General features: G+C 42.3%; 1 protein-coding gene across 3 annotated transcripts in view; it reads right to left on the bottom strand.

The window, feature by feature from the left end:
• Positions 1-25,876, bottom strand: part of rasa1a (RAS p21 protein activator (GTPase activating protein) 1a) — a 56,101-nt gene that overhangs the window by 10,056 nt on the left and 20,169 nt on the right. For 2 of the 3 annotated variants that reach the window (XM_046350041.1, XM_046350042.1), the window contains exons 2-6: positions 8,644-8,796; positions 3,671-3,806; positions 3,301-3,371; positions 2,635-2,752; positions 2,338-2,369 (exon numbers count right to left, since the gene is read on the bottom strand). In XM_046350041.1, coding sequence (XP_046205997.1) covers positions 2,338-2,369; positions 2,635-2,752; positions 3,301-3,371; positions 3,671-3,806; positions 8,644-8,796 — 510 coding nt within the window. Of the gene's footprint in view, positions 1-2,337; positions 2,370-2,634; positions 2,753-3,300; positions 3,372-3,670; positions 3,807-8,643; positions 8,797-17,883; positions 18,161-25,876 lie in introns of those variants that run through there. The other variant, XM_046350043.1, reaches the window with a different exon arrangement.

Here is a 25,876-nt window from a genome sequence, read left to right as displayed (position 1 = left end):
CGATGAGACAAGGATACCCCTACCGGCCAAACCCTTCCTAACCCGGACGACGCTAAGCCAATTGTGCGTCGCCCCACGGACCTCCCGGTCGCGGCCGGCTGTAACAGAGCCTGGGCGCGAACCCAGAGTCTCGGTGGAACAGCTGGCGCTGCGATGCAGTTCCCATTTTTTCTTGTAATTACCATCTTGTCTCATCACTACAACTCCTGTATGGGCTAGGGAGAGACGAAGGTCAAAAGCCATGCGTCCCCCGAAACAACCCAACCAAGCCGCACTGCATCTTAACACAACGCGCATCCCGGGAGGCCCATGTCAGTCCTTCTAACGTCATCTCACTCCAAATACTCAACTACTCGTACAAAACAAAGCAACTTTAGTTAATTAACGAATACAATACAATTTCTTTAATGTTGGATGTGTAAAATTCATTTTTTACATTGTACATAGTTGAAGTCAGAAGTTTACATACACTTAGGTTGGAGTCATTAAAACGGGTCCTTCAACCACTCCACAAATGTATTGTTAATTAACAAGCTATAGTTTTGGCAAGTCGGTTAGGACATCTACTTTGCGCATGACAAGTCATTTTTCCAACAATTGTTTACAGACAGGTTATTTCACTTATAATTCCCTGTAACACAATTCCAGTGGGTCAGAAGTTTATATACACTAAGTTGACTGTGCCTTTAAACAGCTTGGAAAATTGGCTTTAGAAGCTTCTCATAGGCTAATTGACATAATTTGAGTCAATCGGAGGTGTACCTGTCGATGTATTTCAAGGCCTATCTTCAAACTCAATGACTCTTTGCTTGACATCATGGGAAAATCAAAAGAAATCTGGCAAGACCTCAGATAAAAAAAATGTAACATCCACAAGTCTGGTTCATCCTGGGCGCAATTTCCAAATGCCTGAAGGTACCACGTTTATCTGTACAAACAATAGTATGCAAGTATAAACACCATGGTACCACAGAGCAGTCATACCGCTCAGAAAGGAAACAAGTTCTGTCTCCTAGAGATGAACGTACTTTGGTGCGAAAAGTGCAAATCAATCCCAGAACAACTGCAAAAGACCTTGTGAAGATGCTGGAGGAAACCGGTACAAAAGTATCTATATCCACAGTAAAACGAGTCCTATATCAACATAATCTGAAAGGCCGCTCAGCAAGGAAGAAGCCACTGCTCCAAAACCGCCATAAAAAGGCCAGACTACGGTTTGCAACTGCACATGGGGATAAAGATTGTACTTTTTGGAGAAATGTCCTCTGCTCTGATGAAACAAAAATAGAACTGTTTGGCCATAATGACCATCGTTATGTTCGGAGGGAAAAGCGGGAGGCTTGCAAGCCGAAGAACACCATCCCAACAGTGAAGCACGGGGGAGGCAGCATCATGTTGTGGGGGTTCTTTGCTGCAGGAGGGACTGGTGCACTTCACAAAATAGATGGCATCATGAGGAAGGAAAATTATATGGATATATTGAAGCAACATCTCAAGACATCAGTCATGAAGTTAAAGCTTGGTCACAAATGAGTCTTCCAAATGGACAATGACTCCAAGTTGTGGCAAAATTGCTTAAGGACAACAAAGTCAAGGTATTGGAGTGGCCATCACAAAGTCCTGACCTCAATCCTATAGAAAATGTGTGGGCAGAACTGAAAAAGCGTGTGCAAGTAAGGAGGCCTACCAACCTGACTCAGTTACACCAGCTGTCAGGAGGAATGGGCCAAAATTCACCCAACTTATTGTGGGAAGCTTGTGGAAGACTACCCAACATGTTTGACCCAAGTTGAACAATTTAAAGGCAATGCTACCAAATACTAATTGAGTGTATGTAAACTTCTGACCCACTGGGAATGTGATGAAAGAAATAAAAGCTGAAATAAATCACTCTAGTATTATTCTGACATTTCAAGTTCTTAAAATAAAGTGGTGATCCTAACTGACCTAAAACAGGGAATTCTTACTGGGATTAAATGTCAGGAATTGTGAAAAACAGAGTTTAAATGTATTTGGCTAAGGTGTATGTAAACTTCCAACTTCAACTGTATGTCTGTCTTTGGGAAGCCGGCAAACAAAATGAGCACACATTTACAGCCTTACTGTGTGTTGGGTCAGAGTCACACCATTATTGTTAGAGATTCATTGAGCCGTGTAGATGCAAACATGGATTATGTCAAAGTCAGTAACGGCACATACTGTATACAGTATGCTCTCAATCAAGCTTTTGGGTATTGAGAAAAGTGTTGATGAAATGATCTGTATTGACAAAGGTTTACATCTGAAATAACATAACATTATGGCAACCTAAGAGGAAAAAGCCAAATCAGAACTTACACTTTGCCCTCGTGTGGGTCCTCCTCCCGTCCCTGAAAATAAGCACGAACAAATCAGTGGAGACGAAACAACAAATGAAAAAGAAAACACCTGAATAGACCCATAAAGACTCCAATTGCCAGCTGAGTAGAAAAGGTTGAGAAAATAAATGTTTAAATGGCAAACCATGACTGTCCCAAAATGCACCTTATTTCCTGTATATAGTAGTGCCCTACATAGGGAATAGTGCAATTTGGTTACGGGTTAGGGCTGATCCCAGACCTGTGCAGAGCAGACATTGTGCTGTACTCAACTCACCACCTCCTCCACCAGGTCCTCCACAATGAGGCCCTGCTCCTCCGTCCTCACGTTGGTCACCCACATCCAGCCATCATCCAGTTCATTGTGAACGATAAACATGTCCCCTTTCAGGAAGCTAACAGACATGGAGAGAAGAAAAATAAAAACTGGCGGCAAAAAATGTGTTACCATCTTAATGTGCTGCTACACATGAACTCACACCTGCATCTTCTGTGTCACAAAACCCACTAGAAACAGTCTTTGTTCTTTTCAATTACAATTAACTATTTAGTTATGAGATCTAAAGGCAGTGCGGACGCTTGAGGCTTTACAGCTTATTCCCGACTGAACTATTATATATATGTTTTTTTACATATGGTAGTCTTTGGGTGTCGTACCAGCCATTCTCCACAAGGTGTCTCATGTAAGCTACCAAACACCTTTGTGAAGAACGATAGCATGGTTCTTTCCAGCCAGCTAAGTCTGTGCTAGCAGTGTGTCTGTTCAGACATTTTCTCAGATCTGACAATATGAAGAATAGCCAGGCTCATCTGTTCACATGCTGGGATTTGCTAAATGAAAGAGAGAGGTCTGTTGTTGTCCTATTCAGATAATGTGATCTCCAACAGGGCAAACACACACTTTCACCTTCCACAAATGTCTTACGCTTCTTGTAGGGCTTACCTGATCTCATCGGTCTCTGGCACTTTGGTGTATGGAAGAATGGCTCTCACTCTCCTCCTGTCCTCCACAGGCTACACACACGAGCACAGACAATAAAAACACAGAACTGCACATTAACCCATGCCTCCACAAAAATCTCCATATCTTCAACCCCCCTCGGAATTCCAAATTAAAAGTATTCCACCAGACACCCTCCAGGATGATTTCACAGCCTCACACCACTCATTAGCATTTTGCCTGGCTTCTCTCCTGAGAGTGGTTATGATATATGACCTGGGGTGTAGGGGGAAGTAGATATTTCCCAGATATATTGAGTATGTGTCTAAGAAATTCTAACTTCCATTTCTACTCGAGTGCAATGAAATCTTACTTCTGGGGGTGCCACGGGCGATAGCAGCTTTTCACCTTTCAGCAGGCAAGACACGAAGCTGTAATAACCAATCAGGTCCGACAGGGACGAGAACCGCCGCCCGCCTATGTAATAATCTCCACACATGGCGATTATCCTGTAAACACACACAACACTACGAATGATTAACTGATCAGCACAATGCATGCACAGACTGCAGAATGTATGAAAATACAAATAGGCCAAAGCCAAATTGACAGTTTGAACAATTTATCAGCAGACAACAGGTCTACATTTGCCACAATGACCCAAAACATCAAAGAGTACAAGAGTAGAGCAGCACAGTGCTAAAATTAGGCCCAGTTGCCCTGGCATCTATGAAACAAAAGGAAAAGACATGCATTAAACCACCATGACTCATCAGATAATAGTCTTGTGTGAAATTGCTCGAGTAATGATGAAAATTACATGATTGAAGTCTTGGTGAGGCAGCGAACAGAGGGGAGCACATCTCAGTCTGACTATGCGGTAATGTAGACTAGACACCATTCAAATACATCTTTTTATGGTTAGGCTACATGTTTAACCTTGCCTTCCTAATACCAATCCACACAGGTTCCTATAAAGCAATGTTGTGAATGAGATGTCATCATTTCCTTGTATGTTATCAATCGTCTACTGAAGTGCCTGGTGTTGATCAGGTCTAGGAGGTATTGGTCAACAATGAACGTCGGACCTCATTGACAGGTCTAGCAAACGCATTGGAACAAATACAGTTGAATAAAAAATTTTAAAGTTTAAAACAGTATGCACTAGGGCTGGGAATTGCCAGGGACCTCACGATACAATATTATCACGATACTTAGGTGCCGATACAATATGTCCTGTGATTATCACGATACAGCTGTGAGTCTTTCTGGGTAAGTCTAAGTGCTTTCCACACCTGGATTGTGCAACATTTTTCCATTATAATTTTCAAAATTCTTCAAGCTCTGTCAAATTGGTTGTTGATCATTGCTAGACAAGCATTTTCAGGTGTTGTCAAAGACTTTCAAGTAGATTTAAGTCAAATTGCCACTCAGGGTCTCCTTGGTAAGCAACTCCAGTATAGATTTGGCCATGTGTTTTAGGTTATTGTGCTGAAAGGCGAATCAATCTCCCAGTGTCTGAACCAGATTTTACTCTAAGATTTTGCCTGCGCTTAGCTCCATTCGGTTTCTTTTTTTATCCTGAAAACCTCCCCAGTCCTTAACGTTTATAGCAATACCCATAACATGATGCAGCCACCACTATGCTGAAAATATGGCGAGTGGTACTCAGTAATGTGTTATATTGGATTTGCCCCAAGCATAACACTTTGTATTCTGGACTAAAAAGTGAATTGCTATGCCACATTCTTTGTAGTATTACTTTAGCGTCTTATTGCAAACAGGATGCATGTTTAGGAATATTTTTATTCTGTCCAGACTTCCTTCTTTACACTCTGTCAATTATATTGACTTACTGTAGCAGTTTTGCACCAATCCACGCAGCTATGGATGCCTCCATCCGACAAAACGGATGATCCGCTCCATTTCCCGGGTTACGTTTATACAAAGGTGTTCGGAGCACGCTATATCAACTCTACATTTTATTATTTGTCACATACACATGTGACATGTGGGTGTAGCAAAATGCTTGTGCTTCTAGTTCTGACAGATTACTTGTTGGATATTACTGCACTAACAAATTCACAATAACTACATTATACACAAAATGTAAGGGGACGGAATAAGAATATGTACATATAAATATATGGATGAACGATGGCCGTGCGGCATAGGCAAGATGCGATTGATGGTATGAAATACAGTATATACACATGAGATGAGTAATGTAGGATATGTAAACATTAAAGTGGCATTATATGTAAAGTGACTAGTGATACCTTTATTAAGTAAATTTATTAAAAAGTCTCCAGTGATTTAGGTCTGTATGTTGGCTGCAGCCTCTCTACATTAGTGACGGTTGTTTAACAGTCTGATGGCCTTGAGATAGAGAGAAGCGTTTTTTTCACTCTGTCCCCACTTTGTTGCACCTGCACCGACCTCGCCTTCTGGATGATAGCGGGGTGAACAGGCAGTGGCTTGGGTGGTTGTCCTTGATAATCTTTTTGGCCTTCCTGTTACATCGGGTGATCACCCCCGGTGATGCGTTGTCCAGATCTCACTACCCTCTAGAGAGCCTTATGGTTGTGGGCGGAGCAGTTGCCGTACAGTTCGACAAGATGCCCTCGACTGTGCATCTAATTTCTTTTGAGGGTTTTAGGTGACAAGCCAAATTTCTTCAGCCTCCTGAGGTTGAAGAGGCGCCATTACGCCTTCACCATGCTGTCTATGTGGGTGGACCATTTCAGTTTGTCCGTGATGTGTACGCCAAGGAACTTGAAACTTTCCACCATCTCCACTGCTGTCCCGTTGATGTGGATATGGGGATCCCTCTGCTGTTTCCTGAAGTCCACAATCATCTCCTTTTTTTTGTTGATGTTTAGTGAGGTTGTTTCCTGGCACTGTTGGTAATCAAGCCCACTACTGTTGTGTCTGGAAACTTGATGATTGCGTTGAAGGCGTGCATGGCCACGCAGTCATGGGTGAACAGGTAGTTCAGAGGAGAGGGGCTGAGCACGCACCCTTGTGGGGCCCCAGTGTTGAGGATCAGCGAAGTGGAGATGTTTCCTACCTTCACCACCTGGGGGCTGCCCGTCAGAAAGTCCAGGACCCAATTGCACATGGCAGGGTTGAGACCCAGGGCCTTGAGTTAATGATGAGCTTGGAGGGTACTATGGTGTTGAATGCTGAGCTGTAGTCCATGAACAGCATTGTTACATAGGTATTCCTCTTGTCCACATTGGATCGGGCAATGTGATGGCGATTGCATAGTCTGTGGACCTGTTGGAGCGGTGTGTAAAATGAAGTGGGTCTAGGGTGGCAGGTAAGGTGGAGGTGATATGATCCTTGACTAGTCGCTCAAAGCACTTCATGATGACAGAAGTGTGTGCTACGGAGCGATAGATAGTCATGGAACAATGGTGTCCATCTTGAATTTAGCGACACCAGACTTGGATAGTGACTGATTGAATATGTCTGTAAAACACACCAGCCAGCTAGTCTGCGCATTCTCGGATGACGCGGCTAACGATGCCGTCTGGGCCAGCAGCCTTGCAAAGGTTAACACGTTTAAATGTCTTACTTACGTCGGCCCCTACCTCTTCTCCTCTGTGCCCGACGTGAGTAAGATATTTAAACGTGTTAACATTTGCAAGGCTGCTGGTCCAGACAGTATCCCTAGCCGCGTCATTGTCTGAGGCTTCCCGGAACATGTTCCAGTCTAAGTGATCAAAAGAATCTTGAAGCATGGATTCCGATTGGTCAGACCAACGTTGAATGTTTCTCGTCACAGGTACATCCTGTTTGAGTTTCTGCCTATAGGACTGTACGAGCCAGACTGAGTCGTGGTCGGATTTGCCGAAGGGAGGATGGGGAGGGCATTGTATGCATTGCAGAATAGTAGCAGTGGTCCAGTGTTTTGCTTGAGCAGGTACCACAGTCAACATGCTGGTAGAATTTAGGTAGCCTTGTTCTCAAATTAACTAATTAGCACAGGTGGTCGGCTCGTCTTCCGTCTGTTTTCCATAAACAAGTGCTGTAACATGGAGATATGGCCGTGTGGGAACACTAACCCTAACCGTTTTAAGGTGTGTATCAATTTAATTTCTTACTGAAATGAAAGATAAGATCCAAAACCGTACATGCAAGCGATGCATGTTAATGTTCAGACAGAGTGTCAGGGGATCTTAAAACTGCCCCTTACAGAAGACACCTTTGTCCAATGACTTAATGTGTAATGTAATGGAACTGAGTCATGATTAAGGCTGTTGCGGTCACGGAATTGTCAGACCGTGATTGTTAATCAAATAACTGGTCAGTCTCAAGGTAATTGACCGTTAATTAACAAACATATTTAGCATCTCCTAGCTTCCACACATAGGCTTTTTAAAATGACTTTTTGGCTAATAAATCAATTTTAAAAAGCCTAATAAATCCATTTTAAAAAGCCCAATACATCCATGTAATATAGCCTACACCCTCCCAATAAATCCATTATTTATTATAGACAGGTCTAAAGAAGACAAAGACAATGTAGTCTATTTCAGAAGAAAATAGCATACTCCGAGTTGTCCTTATGTGGCTATGCCAAATAGCTGTGGGCTGCACTAGTTCATTTTGCAGACAATATATTTTTTTTTACAAGTTATGCAACTATGATTTGAAAAAGTCACAAAAAAAGGCATTGTTTCATGTGCTGGGCATCATTCACAAGAGATAATATATCATTCACAAGTGAAAGGCTAATATTGTCACCCATTTGACTATTCTTGATTTAAATCTGATGTTTACATATACTAAATAATATGTGACATATTTGTTTCAATTTAGAATGGACCATTATCATGCACCTGTATCGAAACAGGGGCACTTAAGTAGCGAATGGCGGAAACTTTTCCCCAGTTTGTCATGCCAGGTAGGCTATACTCCTGTTTTAAATAAGCATTTCGCTTAATATTAGGAAAGTTGAGAAATAAACATAGGCCTTGTCTTTTTATTAGCAGACATCACCATGTTTTCTTCCGCAATTGCATAGCCTATAGAAATGTTGCACAACATTAGCTCATGGGCTCTCGTGAACTGTTTGATTACATTTGCATTGATGTCAGATTGATTAGAGGGACAATAGCGTGCTGAGTACCAGGTAGTTAGCAAGTTCGGTAGGCTACTAATGGCAAATCAGCAGCATCAGAGCTTGGAGAATTGTCGTGACTAAACGGTCATGTGGAATTTGACTGCCTTTATGACTCATGACCGCCGGTGTGGAGGTAATATGGTCACCGAAACAGCCCTAGTCACGATCAAGTGTTTATATGCTCAGTGTCTCTCTCGGTCTGTTTGGGTACTGACCTGAAGTGGTTGACCACACTTGTCATGCTGAGAAAGGACAGGACAAAGGAGCCGGGCCGGCGGTCACTCTCCCTGATGAGGTAGCTGCCGGGGGTCCTGGCCTGCCGCAACCGCTCCTCAGCAATGGTCCGGTCCAGCTTCCCATGGTACCACCTGACACGCAGACAAGGAGGGAAAGCTACAGTCAAGCCTTGGGTGACTAGACCTGCATTTACATTAATGTTGGACTTTTTTCCCTCTCGGGAAAACGTTGTCAACACGAAGACTATGTGCTCTATTTAGCGTACCATCCAAGAGGATTTCAGGAGGGAGTGACATGTGCACAGTTACACACAAACAAGATCTTCATGTAGGCTTGTTACACGGCATGACATTATTCAAACATACTTCAGCCTAATAGCCGCAAGTTCAAATTTGGTTCACACCGTAAACACTATGAATAATTAAAATCACTGAATTGATGAATAAATGTGTTGGGGTCATAAATAAAATAGCCTACTTACCGCATTCACCCAAAAACCCACTCCCTTGTTCGCCCATTATTTTAGGCTACTCCATTTCAGTCAAATTAACTATCACTACTCGACTATTCACTAGTTCTCAAATCAACCACTCTGTTTGTCACACTTGTTCCCTCACATGCATAGACTCAATGGACATTACACTCGTTTGTTCATTCGTTCATTCAAGCTGAAATATTTAACTTTCTGGGTAACCTGGCTAAATTCGCATAGAAATACGAGTTATAGATCTGTCATGCTCATTGAAAGCGAGTCTAAGAAGCAGTAGATCTGTTGTATGTGCAATATTTCTATGCTTCCCGGTCTTAAGTTTTGTTTTAGTCTTACTTTTGGGTTTTGTACACCAGCTTCAAACAGCTGAAAATACAATATTTTTGGATATGTAAAAACAACAAATTCACAGCGGTTTAGATGGTACAACGATTCTCTACACTATACTGAAATTAGGCAAACTATTCCAATTTTAGCAACCAGGAAATGGCAGAGCGATTTCTACATAGTGCATATTTAACACTCATTCATAATAATACACCGATTTTTTGGGGACGGATTCAAATAGCCTACTGCTAAAAAATTACGTTGTCGTCCTAGTAGGCTGGGTCTTGACTGGGAGTGCTGTGGGCTTGACTTGAATAAAATAAAAGCTGTGGGTGTGAGCAAAACATTACATTGATATCTTCTGAAATATTAAGCCAGTAAGAAACCGCATTTTAAGATTTTGCCCTTTAGTGTACCTAGAGAGCATTCACTCTAAAACAGGCGAGAGGAGAGTGGAACGGAGCGCAAATGCTAAAAGCTTTTTAAGCTTCCACCTCACCATTAAAACCAGGCAGATTTTTTAATTAAACAGTAGCTTTTCGAACAACACTGGTTAAAATTTTAGCAGGTTACTGACTTGACACTCCTGACAGATGGGGGGTGTACTCGCTGGCCCAGATTTGGGCTAGCGACCTCAGGACAGGGGGCCTGGGGAGGCGGGATGCATGAGGTGCTGCAGTAGCTCTTTTCACACAGGACGTTAAGGGCTCCCATCTGGCTTTGAAGAGCAAGGGTCTGCACTTGTAAAATAATAATGAGAATGTGAAGTCTGTGGTGTGGAGGCAGGCGTGCTGTGAAGGAGGAAATGGGCCAGTGGAGCTCCTGGGAGGGGGTTAGGGGACTGGCTAAAGGATTTGTGTGATTGAGAGAGTATTGAGGAGGACAGATGTGAGAAGTGAGTGTGTGATTGAGAGAAGCGCTAAGGAGCGGGGCCTTATGACTTAAAGAATGATTGAGAGCAGTGAGTACAAGTGTATCTGTGTGTGGACTACGCTTAATATGTAGCTTACGGGTGGAGTGCATGAGAATAAACTAGGTGTGTGAAGTGAGAATATGCTAATGGTGTACACGTGACACCCAAGCCAGGGCCATTTCAAAGCAGTTTTCAGCAGTAGGCTTATGTGAGGATTTAAGGTCCAGAGTGTAGTACCTATAAGAGAGGTCAATCAGTGGCTGTCAGAGGTAGTGAAATAGATATGCTGGTCAAGATGGGGTTAAATTCCATGTCATAGAGGAAGTTGACGTTTAAAACATTGAACATTTTGCCCTCAACTACTGATGGCAGGGCCGGCTCCCAGTTACAGAAAAGCAGACATCCCTGTGGCATAGGCCTCAATGGGCAAGGGGTTGGGGGAAGGCACAGGCAGAAGGGGGCCTTCTCCTCCCACCTCAGTCATATCTGTCAGCATGGACAAAACATGAGACTGACTGTAGTACAGCTGAGTGGAGTGCCTCGCATACAAACCAGGTTGGCCAGAACCAACAGTGTTGCTGCTGAATTGGATGTTCAGGTTTTCCTGGGAGAGAGGACAGACTGTCAGTTAGAGTTTTGCTGACATAGCGTCTTCCCAACACTTCTGCCTCATGTAAAGGGGTATTTTTGTTGTTTTGGAACATACATTATGTGCCTGATTGAAAAGTCGGGTTTGTCAAGTGTCTAAGTAGCCTAGGCCTACTGCAATTTCGAACTCTGAAAGTACTGAAGAAATTGCATGAAATATATCTGTCCAGTATAGAGAACCATATTAGGCTACATTCACCCAACGTTTGCTTGCAGCAAATAAACGACACCAGCCTGTATAGGGAGCTCACATATTACCTGCGCCATGAGATGTGTGCATAGTAGGCCTAGGTGACTTAAGACAGTGGGGGTCCATCCTGAGGCAGCAGAGAGAGCGCTGTGCACTTATGGGCTTCCTTATTAAACCTTCCAGTAAGGTTGGTGGTCAAAGCCCTGTTCTATAGAAGGTCCACAGTAAACAGTGTGCAGATTTACACTGAGTCAAGTGGAAACACTAAGGCAGCAGAAGATGAGTTCCATGCAGAGAAACTCCTCCAGGCTGTGTTTGTCTTCTGGAGCTCAGGTGTACTGCCTGCTATGGGTTAGACAGATGTCCAGGTATAGGCTACTGTATCAACTGATGGGCTAAATCATATTGCAACTGCATCTGAGTGAATTCATTTCGCCTAGATCAGAACTGTCAATAGCTGTTGGTCACTATGATGTCTGATAGAGGATGAGTCTAGCTGTGAACGTTTCTTGGCTCATACTGTATTCTTGCATATATTCAAAAACTGCAACTCCTGCAGATGTGATTTTACTGAATCATATGAGATGTTTGTCATATTTAATTGTGCCACCTGTCATAAGTGTTCCAACCCCACCATGTCTGAAAACGCTTGTGTGTGCAAGTTAATGAACTGCAGTGAGATAAATATTCCACCAACCTATGTGCAATATCCCTAACCAGCTAAAAGTTACTCAACAAGCTACTGCACACAATAACTTTAAAAGCAACAAAAACATGACAGCCAAACGAGATGTCTTATCAACATTAAAATAAGTTGAAGGCTACGAGCAACGCAGTCCTCACCAATGTACGAGCTTATTTTCAATAGGCCTGTGTGTACGGTAGAACATTTTGGAGGATGGGTGGAGGGGTTAGCCAGGGTGTTGTGATATGTGCAGTATGACCATAACCCATGACAGCGATAGGACACGCTGGTTTTATCAGTCTGAGGAATGCCTTGTCGTGTCGGTGCATGAACCGAGAGCAGCAGTGACACTCTATTCTGCTCTGCTACTAGTTTAATAACACTCAAGCACTACTCTGAAATAAGGCTGCTCCTTCTGTATCCTGCATACTATGCACTTCAAAAGAGCAACAACCGAAACTTGTCAACAATAAAATTGATTGGTCATGCTGCAAAAAGAATTGCATTAATAGGCTAGTTAAAAAACAAAGAAAACTTCTGCACAAACATACAATGCAGACCTGATCTGACATATGGCTCTATTTTAACAAACCTAACACAATGTTAAATCTTAGCCCTGGTAGTAGCGTTACAGGATCGGGGGTGTCCAAAATATGTGCCATTTTCACAACCGGAATTATGGGTGGAGTAGCGTGAAAGAGCTGGGTTTTGTTGAATAAACAAGCTGTGGGTGTGTCTGAAGCCCCTCACTGGCCAATCAGAATGTGCTCCATGGCTAAATACGTGGTTGCTTCAAGTTGTGTATTTACGGTCTTTAATGTAGTGTGCTGTCATCAACTAAAAATTAAATTTTAGTCTGTTTATGGACTAGTTTGTTAAATAGCCTGCACCATATTAGCTAAATATTTTGTGTTTGCAGTTAACATTGTTCTAATTGCATTGCTTCAACATGGAACTAAATTGGTAAACATAGGCTACAGCAATCGCACTATATCTATATTATGTTGTAAATTGATGTCCTAAACAACTTGCTAAAACCATAGTTTGTTAAGAAATTTGTGGAGTGGTTGAAAAACGATAGAGATAGATATACACACAAAGTTGAAGTCAAGTCATTAAAACTTGTTTTTCAACCACTCCACGAATTTCTTGTAAACAAACTATGGTTTTGGCAAGTCAGTTAGGACATCCACTTGTGCATGACAATGATTATTTCACTGTAACACAATTCCAGTGGGTCAGAAGTTTATATACACTAAGTTGACTGCGCCTTTAAAACATCTTGGAAAATTCAAAAAAAAATATGTTGTGGCTTTAGAAGCTTCTGATAGGCTAATTGACCCAATTTACATAATTTGAGTCAATTGGAGGTGTACATGTGGATGTATTTCAAGGCCTAACTTCAAACTCAGTGCCTCTTTGCTCGACTTCATGGGAAAATCAAAAGAAATCCGGCAAGACCTCAGATTTATAAAAAAATATATATATAAAAAAATAAAACTGTAGACCTCCACATGCCTGGTTCATCCTTGGGAGCAATTTACAACCGCCTGAAGGTACCACGTTCATCTGCACAAACAATAGTACGCAAGTATAAACACCATGGGACTACGCAGCAGTCATACCACTCAGGAAGGAGACGTGTTCTGTCTCCAAGAGATGAATGTACTTTGGTGCAAAAAGTGCAAATCAATCCCAGAACAACAGCAAAGGACCTTATGAAGATACTGGAGGAAACAGATAAAGTATCTATATCCACAGTAAAACGTGTCCTATATCAACATAACCTGACAGGCCGCTCAGCAAGGAAGAAGCCACTGCTCAAAAACTGCCAAAAAAAGCCAGACTACGGTTTGCAACTGCACATGGGGACAATGATTGTACTTTTTGGAGAAATGTCCTCTGGTCTGATGAAACAAAAATAGAACTGTTTGGCCATAATGACCATCGTTATGTTTGGAGGAAAAGGGGATGCTTGCAAGCCGAAGAACACCATCTCAACAGTGAAGCACGGGGGTGGCAGCATCATGTTGTGGGGGTGCTTTGCTGGAGGGGGGGACTGGTGCACTTCAAAAAATAGATGGCATCACAAGGAATGGAAAATTAAGTGGAAATATTGAAGCAACATCTCAAGACATCAGTCAGGAAGTTAAAGCTTGGTTGCAAATGGGTCTTCCAAATGGACAATGACCCCAAGCATGCTTCCAAAGTTGTGGCAAAATGGCTAATGGACAACAAAGCCAAGGTATTGGAGTGGCCATCACAAAGCCCTGACCTCAATCCTATAGAAAATTTGTGGGCAGAAGTGAAAAAGCGTTTGTGAGAAAGGAGGCCTACAAACCTGACTCAGTTACACCAGCTCTGTCAGGAAGAATGGACCAAAATTCACCCCATGACAGAAGGCAACCAAGACACAATCACTACAACAACATGAGAGAAGAGGGCCTCCATTTTTCAATCAGGAGATGAATCAGGGTTAATGGGCAAGACAGGATTTAAGTGCCTTTTAACGGGGTATGATAGGTGCCGCCAGGCATACCGGCTTGTGTGTGTCAAAAACTGCAATGCTGAGTTTCGCGTTCAGCAGTTTCCCATTTGGGTAGTAGACTATTCTTGATGCAAAGGACATCAAGCCTACTTGACAACTGTGGGAAGCATTGGTGTCAACATCGGCCAGCATCCCTGTGAACGCTTTCGACACCTTGTAGTCCTTGCCACGACAAATAAAGGCAGTTCTGAGGGCAAATAGTGGGGTGCAAATCTATATTAGGAAGGTGTTCTTAATGTTCTGTACACACACAAAAAGTTGACACCTACTCATGCAAGGGTTTTTCTTTATTTGTACTATTTTCTATATTGAAGAATAAAATTGAAGACTTTAAAACCACGTAAAAACACAAATGGAATCATGTAGTAACCAAAAAAAATTAAGCAAATCACAACATTTTACATTTGAGATTCTTCAAAGTAGCCACCCTTTGCCTTGATGACAGCTTTGCATACTCTTGTCATTCTCTCAACCAGCTTCTTGAGGTAATCACCTGTCATTTTAATTTACAGATGTGCAAAGTTAAGTCAATTTATAACATGCATTTCCTTCTTAATGCTTTTAATAATAAACAATGGCAAGGACAGCTCAAATAAGCAAAGAAAATGACAGTCCATCATTACTTTAAGACATGAAGGTCAGTCAATCTGGAAATTTCAAGAAAGTTTCTTCAAGTGCAGTCACAAAACCAAGCGCTATGATGAAATTGTTTCTCATGAGGACCACCACAGGAGTTATTCAGAGTTAACTGCACCTCAGATTGCAGTCCAAATAAATGCTTCAGAGTTCAAGTAACAGACATCAACATCAACTGTTCAGAGGAGTACAAATCAGGGCTTCATGGTCAAATTGCTGCAAAGAAATCACTAAAGGACACCAATAAGAAGAAGATACTTGCTTGGGCCAGTAAACACAAGCAATGGACACTAGACCAGTGGAAATCTGTCCTTTGGTCTGATGAGTCCAAATGTACAACCACCGTGTCTTTGTGAGACGCAGAGTATGTGAACGGATGATCTCCACATGTGTGGTTCCCACCGTGAAGCATGGAAGAGGTGGTGTGATGGTGCTTTACTGGTGACACGGTCAGTGATGTTTAGAATTCCAGGCACACTTAACCAGCATGGCTACCACAGCATTCTGCAGCTAATTGCCATCCAATCTGGTTTGTGCTTACTGGGACTATTTGTTTTTCAACACGACAATGACCCAAAACACACCTCTAGGCTGTTTAAGGGCTATTTGACCAAGGAGAGAGTGATGGAGTGCTGCATCAGATGACCGGTCCTCCACAAATCACCTGACCACAACCCATTTGAGATGGTTTGGGAAGAGTTGGACAGCAGAAAGAAGGAAAACCAGCCAACAAGTGTTCAGCATATGTGGGAAATCCTTCAAGACTGTTGGAAAAGCATTCCCCATGAAGCTGGTTGAGAGAATGCCAAGTGTGTGCAAAGCTGTCATCAAGGCAAAGGGTGGCTACTTTGAAGAATCTCAAATATATTTATTTAATACTGTTTTGGTTACTACATTTTATAGTTTTGATGTCTACACTATTATTCTATAGAATAATAGTCTATATGTAGAAAAAAATAAAATAATTCAATGAGTAGGTGTCCAAACTTTTGACTGATACTGTATATGGATAATTTAAAGCCAGGCAAATGTAATAGTTAATTAGGTCTACAATCAATAGCTTAAGTTGATGTTTCATGTCTCCTCAATTTTCTTAGACAATTAGGATGTGGTCCTTCTGTAGCTCAGTTGGTAGAGCATGGCATTTGTAACGCCAGGGTAGTGGGTTCGATCCCCGGGACCACCCATACGTAGAATGTATGCACACATGACTGTAAGTCGCTTTGGATAAAAGCGTCTGCTAAATGGCATATATTAAGGGCTGGTTCCTCACCTTTGCTGCTGCTGCCTCCGCCGCATTGTTCTCAATCCCAATATGCTGGTTAACTTTGCTATTATGCACACAGCAACATGGGGAAAGGCACCAATTCTACGGCACACTGAAGATTACGTTTCAGAACCGCGGACTGTGACCGTAACCAACACTGGAAAAAGCGCATTTGTTATACATTTTCTTGGGGGAGGATTTATTAGAGTTTCACCATTATTTGTAGATAAGATACACAATATTAAGTCTCACATCTTAAGAGCGATAACTGTGCAGTTTCGCAATGGATTAGTCCACAGGTGTCTTGTGCACCATAAAAACACTAAAATTGCAAGTGCCCAAATAAAGAAATCTTGGTCCACCAACAGCCTATCGACCAAACGACTAAATGTGGTCAGCCCTAGAAACATTGTAGCATTTAGGCTACCTGATTTTGTGTGTGATTTCTCTACAGATTTCTCTACACACTGAATGGTATTTTCAGTATGTAAAAATTGCCAATTAGAAGCAACAGGTTTAGAAATGAGCTTTTCACCACAGCGACAACTTTGACTCAGAAATGGTTTGAACACAAGGCAAAAGCCTATATACCATGTACTGCCCCCCCCCCCAGGCTCCTCCTGAGATGAAGCAAAAATGCTTCGGTGTTGTTTGAGTATTCAGGACGTGACCTCTGGTTAGACCTGGACGGCTGGCGAGCAGGGATGGAGGGAGAGCGCGGGACTGAGACCTCTCGATTTGCAAGGGCTACGTCTCTAAGGCTTAGAGGGCACTTGGCTTGTTGTTGCTTGAATGAGGACTGAGTCTTATTCTCTCGCTCACTAGTTCTCCCTTGTGCATTTGCCTCTGCTGTTTTTCCCCTCCCTCCGCCATGCAAAAACATCTCCGAAGTCGTCCAGTCACTGCTCATCAACGTCAACAAATAATGAAACTGCACCACCACTTTACATTAGCAATATGCCTCGGCAGAGCTGCCAGCTGTCAGAGGGGAAATGGAGCTCATCGTGTCTTCTCTGCACGGATAGGACTGTCCTCTGTCACTAACAATGTTTAGCCAAACAGTCCATATTTAAAATGTATATTCCACATAGCCCTAAATTGGATATAATGAAGCTTGTCCTAATATTTATTGACACTGGCCTACAAAAATTCTAGAGGAGCATCTAGTTGTAACTACAGGAGGAAAACATTGGGGACACATTTCTACACCATTATATGCACACACACACCAGCTTTTTAATCTATATCAATGAATCCAATTAATGTGGACTCAATCAACAAATATATGAATGTAAACTAGAATCAAAGCAATAACTCACCCAAACACAGCTCCAAACAAAAGCAAAGCATTACAAAAATATATGTTAAGGTATGGGTAATTCCAAAAACCCAACTGTCTGGGAGAGATTAATAAACAGAGAGAGACAAAGAGAATATGCAAATCCTATATATCCTGTCCTACCAGCCTGTTAGGAGAGTAAAAGGAGAGCTGGCTGGCTAGGTGCCCCACTTACGCAGAGTTGGCTCTCTGCTGCATTTTGTCGTTTGTTCCGCTCTCTCACAAGGTGTGCCCGCTCCACTGACGCTACTTATTCTGCTGCTGAGGAGAATGTTGAGTCGGAGTGACTAGGGTCTGAATGCTCCAGCACGGAAAGCAACTCAAACAACTCTAAATCAGTCTGTGCCATGATGCTATAAACCTGCTGTCCCGATAAAGTCAGTCCGCACTCTAGGGTCTGTGAGCAGCAACCGAAGGGGGCTGCTGGACTGGACCAGACCTCACATATGCTGGAAGCCTTGCTAAGCGATTTGAAAATATTCTGATAAGTTGTCCAGTTTTATTATCGTCCAGAAGGTTTGAGGGAAAGTTTTTTTCTTACAGGATGAGGATGTTGAGTCAGTCTGCATCTTAAAGGCAAGCAGAAAGAACGTCTCTTTCTCTCCCTTTCTCTGGAGTCTAAAATAAAGCCACGCATCATGATCATGCAGCCAATTGGCTTTAGGAAAAGTGGGGCAGTGTAGATAGGGAGTGACGTCACACGAGTATGGTTGGAAAGCAACAACACATCAGGGCTTGACATCCAGGTAAATTTGCCAGTGGCACACTGGGCCTGTGCCAACAATGCTACTGGTCAGAATGAAAATACTGGCCCAAGAAAGCTGGTGACACACGCATCATTTCAATGCATCTTTTTTTACATTGATGGTGCAAATGTTTTATTTTCCCCCCTCAAACGATTTAAAAAAGGGTGTTATTGTTAGGGCCCTATAAAGTCAGTTTTATTTTTGCTAAATTCAATTTTTCCGGATTTGATTTTCCAGGTTCCAGAGTTTGTTTTTTTCAAGTTCACTCACACTTTTGTTTACATCCATACATACAAAATATTTAAAAAATACACATTTGATGTTCTAAGTCCACAACAATACTTACACCACATTGGACCACTTATGAGGTCTGAAAAAAGTTGCCCTCTAATTAATTTGTGCACTTACCAAGAGAAAATTTTGTTTGGCGAGCAGCGTTTTCTGTACAATGTACAGCGTAGGCTAAGTGTGACGACAGGTTGCAAAACAAATTGATACAAATCCACATGGTATCACTCCACCAGGTAGGCCTACTTTGCAGTTAACATTTAAAATTGTTAAGGTTTACAGGGAAAGCCTATAAAAAGTTTAATTCAAACTAGAGGTCGACCGATTAAATTGGAATGGCCGATTTCATAACAATCGGAAATCGGTATTTCTGGACACCGATTTGGCCGATTTCTTTTTTACACCTTTATTAAACTAGGCAAGTCAGTTAAGAACACATTCTTATTTTCAATGACGGGAAAGGAATGATGTGTTAACTGCCTCGTTCAGGGGCAGAACGACGTAATTTTACCTTGTCAGCTAGGGGGATTCCATCTTGCAACCTTACAGTTAACTAGTCCAACGTTCTAACCACATGATTACATTGCACTCCACGAGGAGCCTGCCTAGCAGTAAGCCAAGGTAAGTTGCTAGCTAGCATTAAACTTCTCTTCTAAAAAACAATCAATCATAATTACTAGTTAAACTAGTAATATCATCTACCATGTGTAGTTATCTAGCGTGTCCAGCGTTGCATATAATCGATGTGGTGCATATCGTTGCTCCAATGTGTACCTAACCATAAACATTCATGTCTTTCTTAAAATTAAATACACAGAAGTAAATATTTTTAAACCTGCATAATTTAGCTAAAAGAAACACAGGTAAGCAGGCAATGTTAACCAGGTGAAATTGTGTCACTTCTCTTGCGTTCGCTGCACGCAGAGTCAGTGTAAATGCAACAGTTTGGGCTGCCTGGCTCAGACTTTTACGTAATTATGAAATAACGTTGAAGGTTGTGCAATGTAACCGGGATATTTAGAGACTTAGATACCACCCGTTAGATAAAATACGTAACAGTTCCGTATTTCACTGAAAGAATAAACGTCTTGTTTTCGAGATGATAGTTTCCGGATTCGACCATATTAATGACCTAAGGCTCGTATTTCTGTGTGTTATTATGTTATAAACTAAGTCTATGATTTGATAGAGCAGTCTAACTGAGCGGTGGTAGGCAGCAGCAGGCTCGTAAGCATTCATTCAAACAGCACTTTCGTGCGTTTTGCCAGCAGCTCTTCGCTATCGACTCCCGAGATTAGGCTGGTGTAACCAATGTGAAATGGCTAGCTAGTTAGCGGGCTGAGCGCTAATAGCGTTTCAAACGTCACTCGCTCTGAGTAGTTGTTCCCCCTGCTCTGCAAGGGCCGCGGCTTTTGTGGAGAGATGGGTAACGCTGCTTTGAGGCTGGCTGTTGTCTGCTTTGAGGCTGGCTGTTGTCAATGTGTTCCTGGTTCGAGCCCAGGTAGGGGCGAGGAGAGGGACGGAAGCTATACTGTTACACTGGCAATGCTAAAGTGCCTATAAGAACATCCAATAGTCAAAGGTTAATGAAATACAAATGGTAGAGAGAAAAATAGTCCTATAATAACTACAACCTAAAACTTCTTACCTGGGAATATTGAAGACTCATGTTAAAAGGAACCACCAGATTTCATATGTTCTCATGTTCTGAGCAAGGAACCTAAACATTAGCTTTCTTACATGGTACATATTCCATTTTTACTTTCTTCTCTTTGCATTATTTAAACCAAATTGAACATGTTTCATTATTTATTAGAGGCTAAATTGATTTATTATATTAAGTTAAAATAAGTGTTCATTCAGTATTGTAGTAATAGTCATTATTACAAATACATTTTAAAAATTTGGCAGATTAAAATCAGTATTGGATTTTTTGGTCCTCCAATAAATCAGTATCGATGTAGAAAAAAAATCATAAACGGTCGACCTCTAATTCAAACGGCGCATGATGACTTCAGACTAAACTTTTAGAATACCGATTGTTGTCTAAGCATTTACTGGTAGATACGTTTAAATGTATTTCCTACCTACCGCTGTCATTCTTCATTCTGTGAGCTCTGTCATGCAACAACCAGTTGAGAGCTGCGCGCTCTTGCTGCCTGACAGATTATTCCGCTCAAAGTAGGGTGTGCATGTGATAAATAATCTATATAAAACGAACAGCTTTGGGAATTTTTAAAAATATTTTTTTAATTATATAGTCCAGATTAAAAATAGCATTGTGATAATATGTTTTCCCCCACTGGCCCAAGCAGACCACTGATGTGGATGATTGACTGGCCCAGAGGGATTCCCAAACCTCCACTGGCACGGTGAGCAGCCCTGAATGTCGAGCCGTGAGCATGCTGCCATAACCTCTGTGGGGCTTCTGTGGGGGTCTTACATACAACCACGTGTCACCTGTAACTAGCTGTGCACGTGATTCAAGACACACTCACCCTGAAAATCCATATTGATTACAAACTCCAGGATTATTTTGGTAAATGTACAAAAACACAACATCTTCAAATGTAAACACTACATGGGTTTATGTACCAACCGGATCATTATGCAAAATGTGATCTAAAAATGACCCATGTGCACCAACATGAAGTTTATAGGAGCATGTCACATTGTGTCAAATGAAAGCTAAGAGTCTATACTTTTTTATAAATTAAGGCATATACAGTGCCTTGCGAAAGTATCGGCCCCCTTGAACTTTGCGACCTTTTGCCACATTTCAGGATTCAAACAAAGATATAAAACTGTATTTTTTTGTGAAGAATCAACAACAAGTGGGACACAATCATGAAGCGGAATGACATTTATTGGATATTTCAAATTTTTTTAATAAATCAAAAACTGAAAAATTGGGCGTGCAAAATTAATCAGCCACCTTTACTTTCAGTGCAGCAAACTCTCGCCAGAAGTTCAGTGAGAATCTCTGAATGACCCAATGTTGACCTAAATGACTAATGATGATAAATACAATCCACCTGTGTGTAATCAAGTCTCTGTATAAATGCACCTGCACTGTGATAGTCTCAGAGGTCCGTTAAAAGCGCAGAGAGCATCATGAAGAACAAGGAACACACCAGGCAGGTCCGAGATACTGTTGTGAAGAAGTTTAAAGCCGGATTTGGATACAAAAAGATTTCCCAAGCTTTAAACATCCCAAGGAGCACTGTGCAAGCGATTATATTGAAATGGAAGGAGTATCAGACCACTGCAAATCTACCAAGAACTGGCCATCCCTCTAAACTTTCAGCTCATACAAGGAGAAGACTGATCAGAGATGCAGCCAAGAGGCCCATGATCACTCTGGATGAACTGCAGAGATCTACAGCTGAAGTGGGAGACTCTGTCCATAGGACAACAATCAGTCATATATTGCACAAATCTGGCCTTTATGGAAGAGTGGCAAGAAGAAAGCCATTTCTTAAAGATATCCATAAAAAGTGTCATTTAAAGTTTGCCACAAGCCACCTGGGAGACACACCAAACATGTGGAAGAAGGTGCTCTGGTCTTCTGAACTTTTTGGCAACAATGCAAAACGTTATGTTTGGCGTAAAAGCAACACCCTGAACACACCATCCCCACTGTCAAACATGGTGGTGGCAGCATCATGGTTTGGGCCTGCTTTTGTTCAGCAGGGACAGGGAAGATGGTTAAAATTGATGGGAAGATGGATGGAGCCAAATACAGGACCATTCTGGAAGAAAACCTGGAGTCTGCAAAAGACCTGAGACTGGGATGGAGATTTGTCTTCCAACAAGACAATGATCCAAAACATAAAGCAAAATCTACAATGGAATGGTTCAAAAATAAACATATCCAGGTGTTAGAATGGCCAAGTCAAAGTCCAGACCTGAATCCAATTGAGAATCTGTGGAAAGAACTGAAAACTGCTATTCACAAATGCTCTCCATCCAACCTCACTGAGCTCGAGCTGTTTTGCAAGGAGGAATGGGAAAAAATTCAGTCTCTCGATGTGCAAAACTGATAGAGACATACCCCAAGCAACTTACAGCTGTAATCGCAGCAAAAGGTGGCGCTACAAAGTATTAATTTAAGGGGGCTGAATAATTTTGCACGCCCAATTTTTCAGTTTTTGATTTGTTAAAAAAGTTTGAAATATCCAATAAATGTCGTTCCACTTCATGATTGTGTCCCACTTGTTGATTCTTCAAAAAAAAATACAGTTTTATATCTTTATGTTTGAAGCCTGAAATGTGGCAAAAGTTCAAGGGGGCCGAATACTTTCGCAAGGCACTGTACATTTTTCAACCACTTCACATACAAAACATTTGGAAAAAGCAAAGCGCTTGACTACGGCTCTATTTTTCTTCACAGATGGAGTGACAGCACACAGGGACTAGCTGACGCACACAGATGGAGGGCTAAGGGCATCCTCCAAGACTTTAAAGCCCAGTCAGAATGTTGCCTCATCTCCATCACAGTGCCCACACAGAGAACAAATCTCCAACCTTATGGTTGCCAATCAGGTTCCCTACAAAAGCTACTCATTTAATCAGAGGGCCATTATGGGAATTCTGACTGCTTTGCTCCTAAAAAATGACTAGCAATCATGTTCCATCGGATTTAACCCGTTAAACTCTGACCCACTTTGATGGCATTTTCTAAACAACGCAGAATATTGTATACTACCCTCCAGGTACATTATGGTTTCAAAACTACAAGTCCTACCAAAACCTGCTTAGTACTGTTAGTACTTTAAGAACTGTGGGATTATGATAAAGTTGTTACTACTACAGAGGCAACCCCCAGAAGCATAGCAGTTAATGGCTCAAACCGGTGCACCTGGCACCTACTACAGTGGTTGCTCAACTAAAGATTGAGATTATGCTGCGCGACTTAGGTCATTTGTGGTTTAGTACGGTACCTTGCGTCACTGCTTCATTGCTCCAGACCAGCGCAAGGTGGAGTTAGAGCACTGATTATGCTTTTGGGTCCGAAGGGGCAAGTGTCTAACTGACAATGATTGAATGGATGACATAAACCAAAAAGAAACTGATAATTGTGCATGACTTCAAAATTGAATTTCAATTAACTGAATGATGAGGATGAAGGTAATTGTATTTAGAACAAGTGTAGGAATTGCAATTCCTCTGTCCCGCATGCGCACACCCTGAAAAATAAAAAATAAATGGTATTTCTACTTGTCAGTATTACTTACTAAAAAAAACTGTTACACTAAGGTTTTTATTCTAAGAGAAACTAAAATGTTCAATTATATTCTTAAGATATATATGTCGGCTAAATACATCAAGTTGACGGCGCAGGGATATAGCCTCGGCACCTACATAAAGTTGAGTGACTCATTCGTGGATTTGGATCAAAATAGACCTGGACACCATGTATAATAATAGCCCATTATGGGCTATCAGCAGGACAATAGACTCTTGCCAACACCTCCCTGTATTTTGATACTTTGTGGAAGGCAATTGATCAGCATTAAAAACGTTGTGGATGGGGCCTCCCGAGTGACGCAGCGGTCTAAGATACTGCGGTGCAAACTGAGTTGCTACAGATACTGGTACGATACCTGTGCCTGCCGCGACCAGGAGACCCATGAGGCAAATAGTGGGCTTTTGGTTTCTCTCCCTCTAAAAACAGAAACAAAACAACTAAATAACAAACTGACTTTATTTACAAATGAGTAAGAATGCCTCACCCCATGTTCAAGAACGGCCTTTTTCCCCACTCACTTTAGGTTATTTGAAAACGAAATCTCCAAAACACACTGCTCAAAAAAATAAAGGGAACACTTAAACAACACAATGTAACTCCAAGTCAATCACACTGTCCACTTAGGAAGCAACACTGATTGACAATACATTTCACATGCTGTTGTGCAAATGGAATAGACAACAGGTGGAAATTATAGGCAATTAGCAAGACACCCCCAATAAAGGAGTGGTTCTGGAGGTGATAACCACAGACCACTTCTCAGTTCCTATGCTTCCTGGATGATGTTTTGGTAACTGTTGAATGCTGGCAGTGCTTTCACTCTAGTGGTAGCATGAGACGGAGTCTACAACCCACACAAGTGGCTCAGGTAGTGCAGCTCATCCAGGATAGCACATCAATGCGAGCTGTGGCAAGAAGGTTTGCTGTGTCTGTCAGCGTAGTGTCCAGAGCATGGAGGCGCTACCAGGAGACAGGCCAGTACATCAGGAGACGTGGAGGAGGCCGTAGGAGGGCAACAACCCAGCAGCAGGACCGCTACCTCCACCTTTGTGCAAGGAGGAGCAGGAGGAACACTGCCAGAGCCCTACAAAATGACCTCCAGCAGGCCACAAATGTGCATGTGTCTGTTCAAACGGTCAGAAACAGACTCCATGAGGGTGGTATGAGAGCCCGACGTCCACAGGTAGGGGTTGTGCTTACAAGCCCAACACCGTGCAGGACGTTTTTCATTTGCCAGAGAACACCAAGAATGGCAAATTCGCAACTGGCACCCTGTGCTCTTCACAGATGAAAGCAGTTTCACACTGAGCACGTGAAAGACGTGACAGAGTCTGGAGATGCCGTGGAGAACGTTCTGCTGCCTGCAACATCCTCCAGCATGACCGGTTTGGCAGTGGGTTAGTCATGGTGTGGGGTGGCATTTCTTTGGAGGGGCGCACAGCCCTCCATGTGCTCGCCAGAGGTAGCCTGACTGCCATTAGGTACCGAGATGAAATCCTCAGACCCCTTGTGAGACCATATGTTGGTTGGCCCTGGGTTCCTCCTAATGCAAGACAATGCTAGACATCATGTGGCTGGAGTGTGTCAGCAGTTCCTGCAAGAGGAAGGCATTGATGCTATGGAGTGGCCCGCCCGTTCCCCAGACCTGAATCCAATTGAGCACATCATGTCTCGCTCCATCCACCACGCCACGTTGCACCACAGACTGTCCAGGAGTTGGTGGATGCTTTAGTCCAGGTCTGGGAGGAGATCCCCCAGGAGACCATCCGCCACCCCATCAGGAGCATGCCCAGGCATTGTAGAGGTCATACAGGCACGTGGAGGCCCACACACACTACTGAGCCTCATTTTGACTTGTTTTAAGGACATTACATCAATGTTGG

This window comes from Oncorhynchus gorbuscha, linkage group LG05 (assembly GCF_021184085.1).
Source record: "Oncorhynchus gorbuscha isolate QuinsamMale2020 ecotype Even-year linkage group LG05, OgorEven_v1.0, whole genome shotgun sequence".
Classification (NCBI taxonomy): Eukaryota; Metazoa; Chordata; class Actinopteri; order Salmoniformes; family Salmonidae; genus Oncorhynchus; species Oncorhynchus gorbuscha.
Note: the sequence above shows the minus strand (reverse complement) of the source record. Positions and strands in the feature narration are given on the sequence as shown.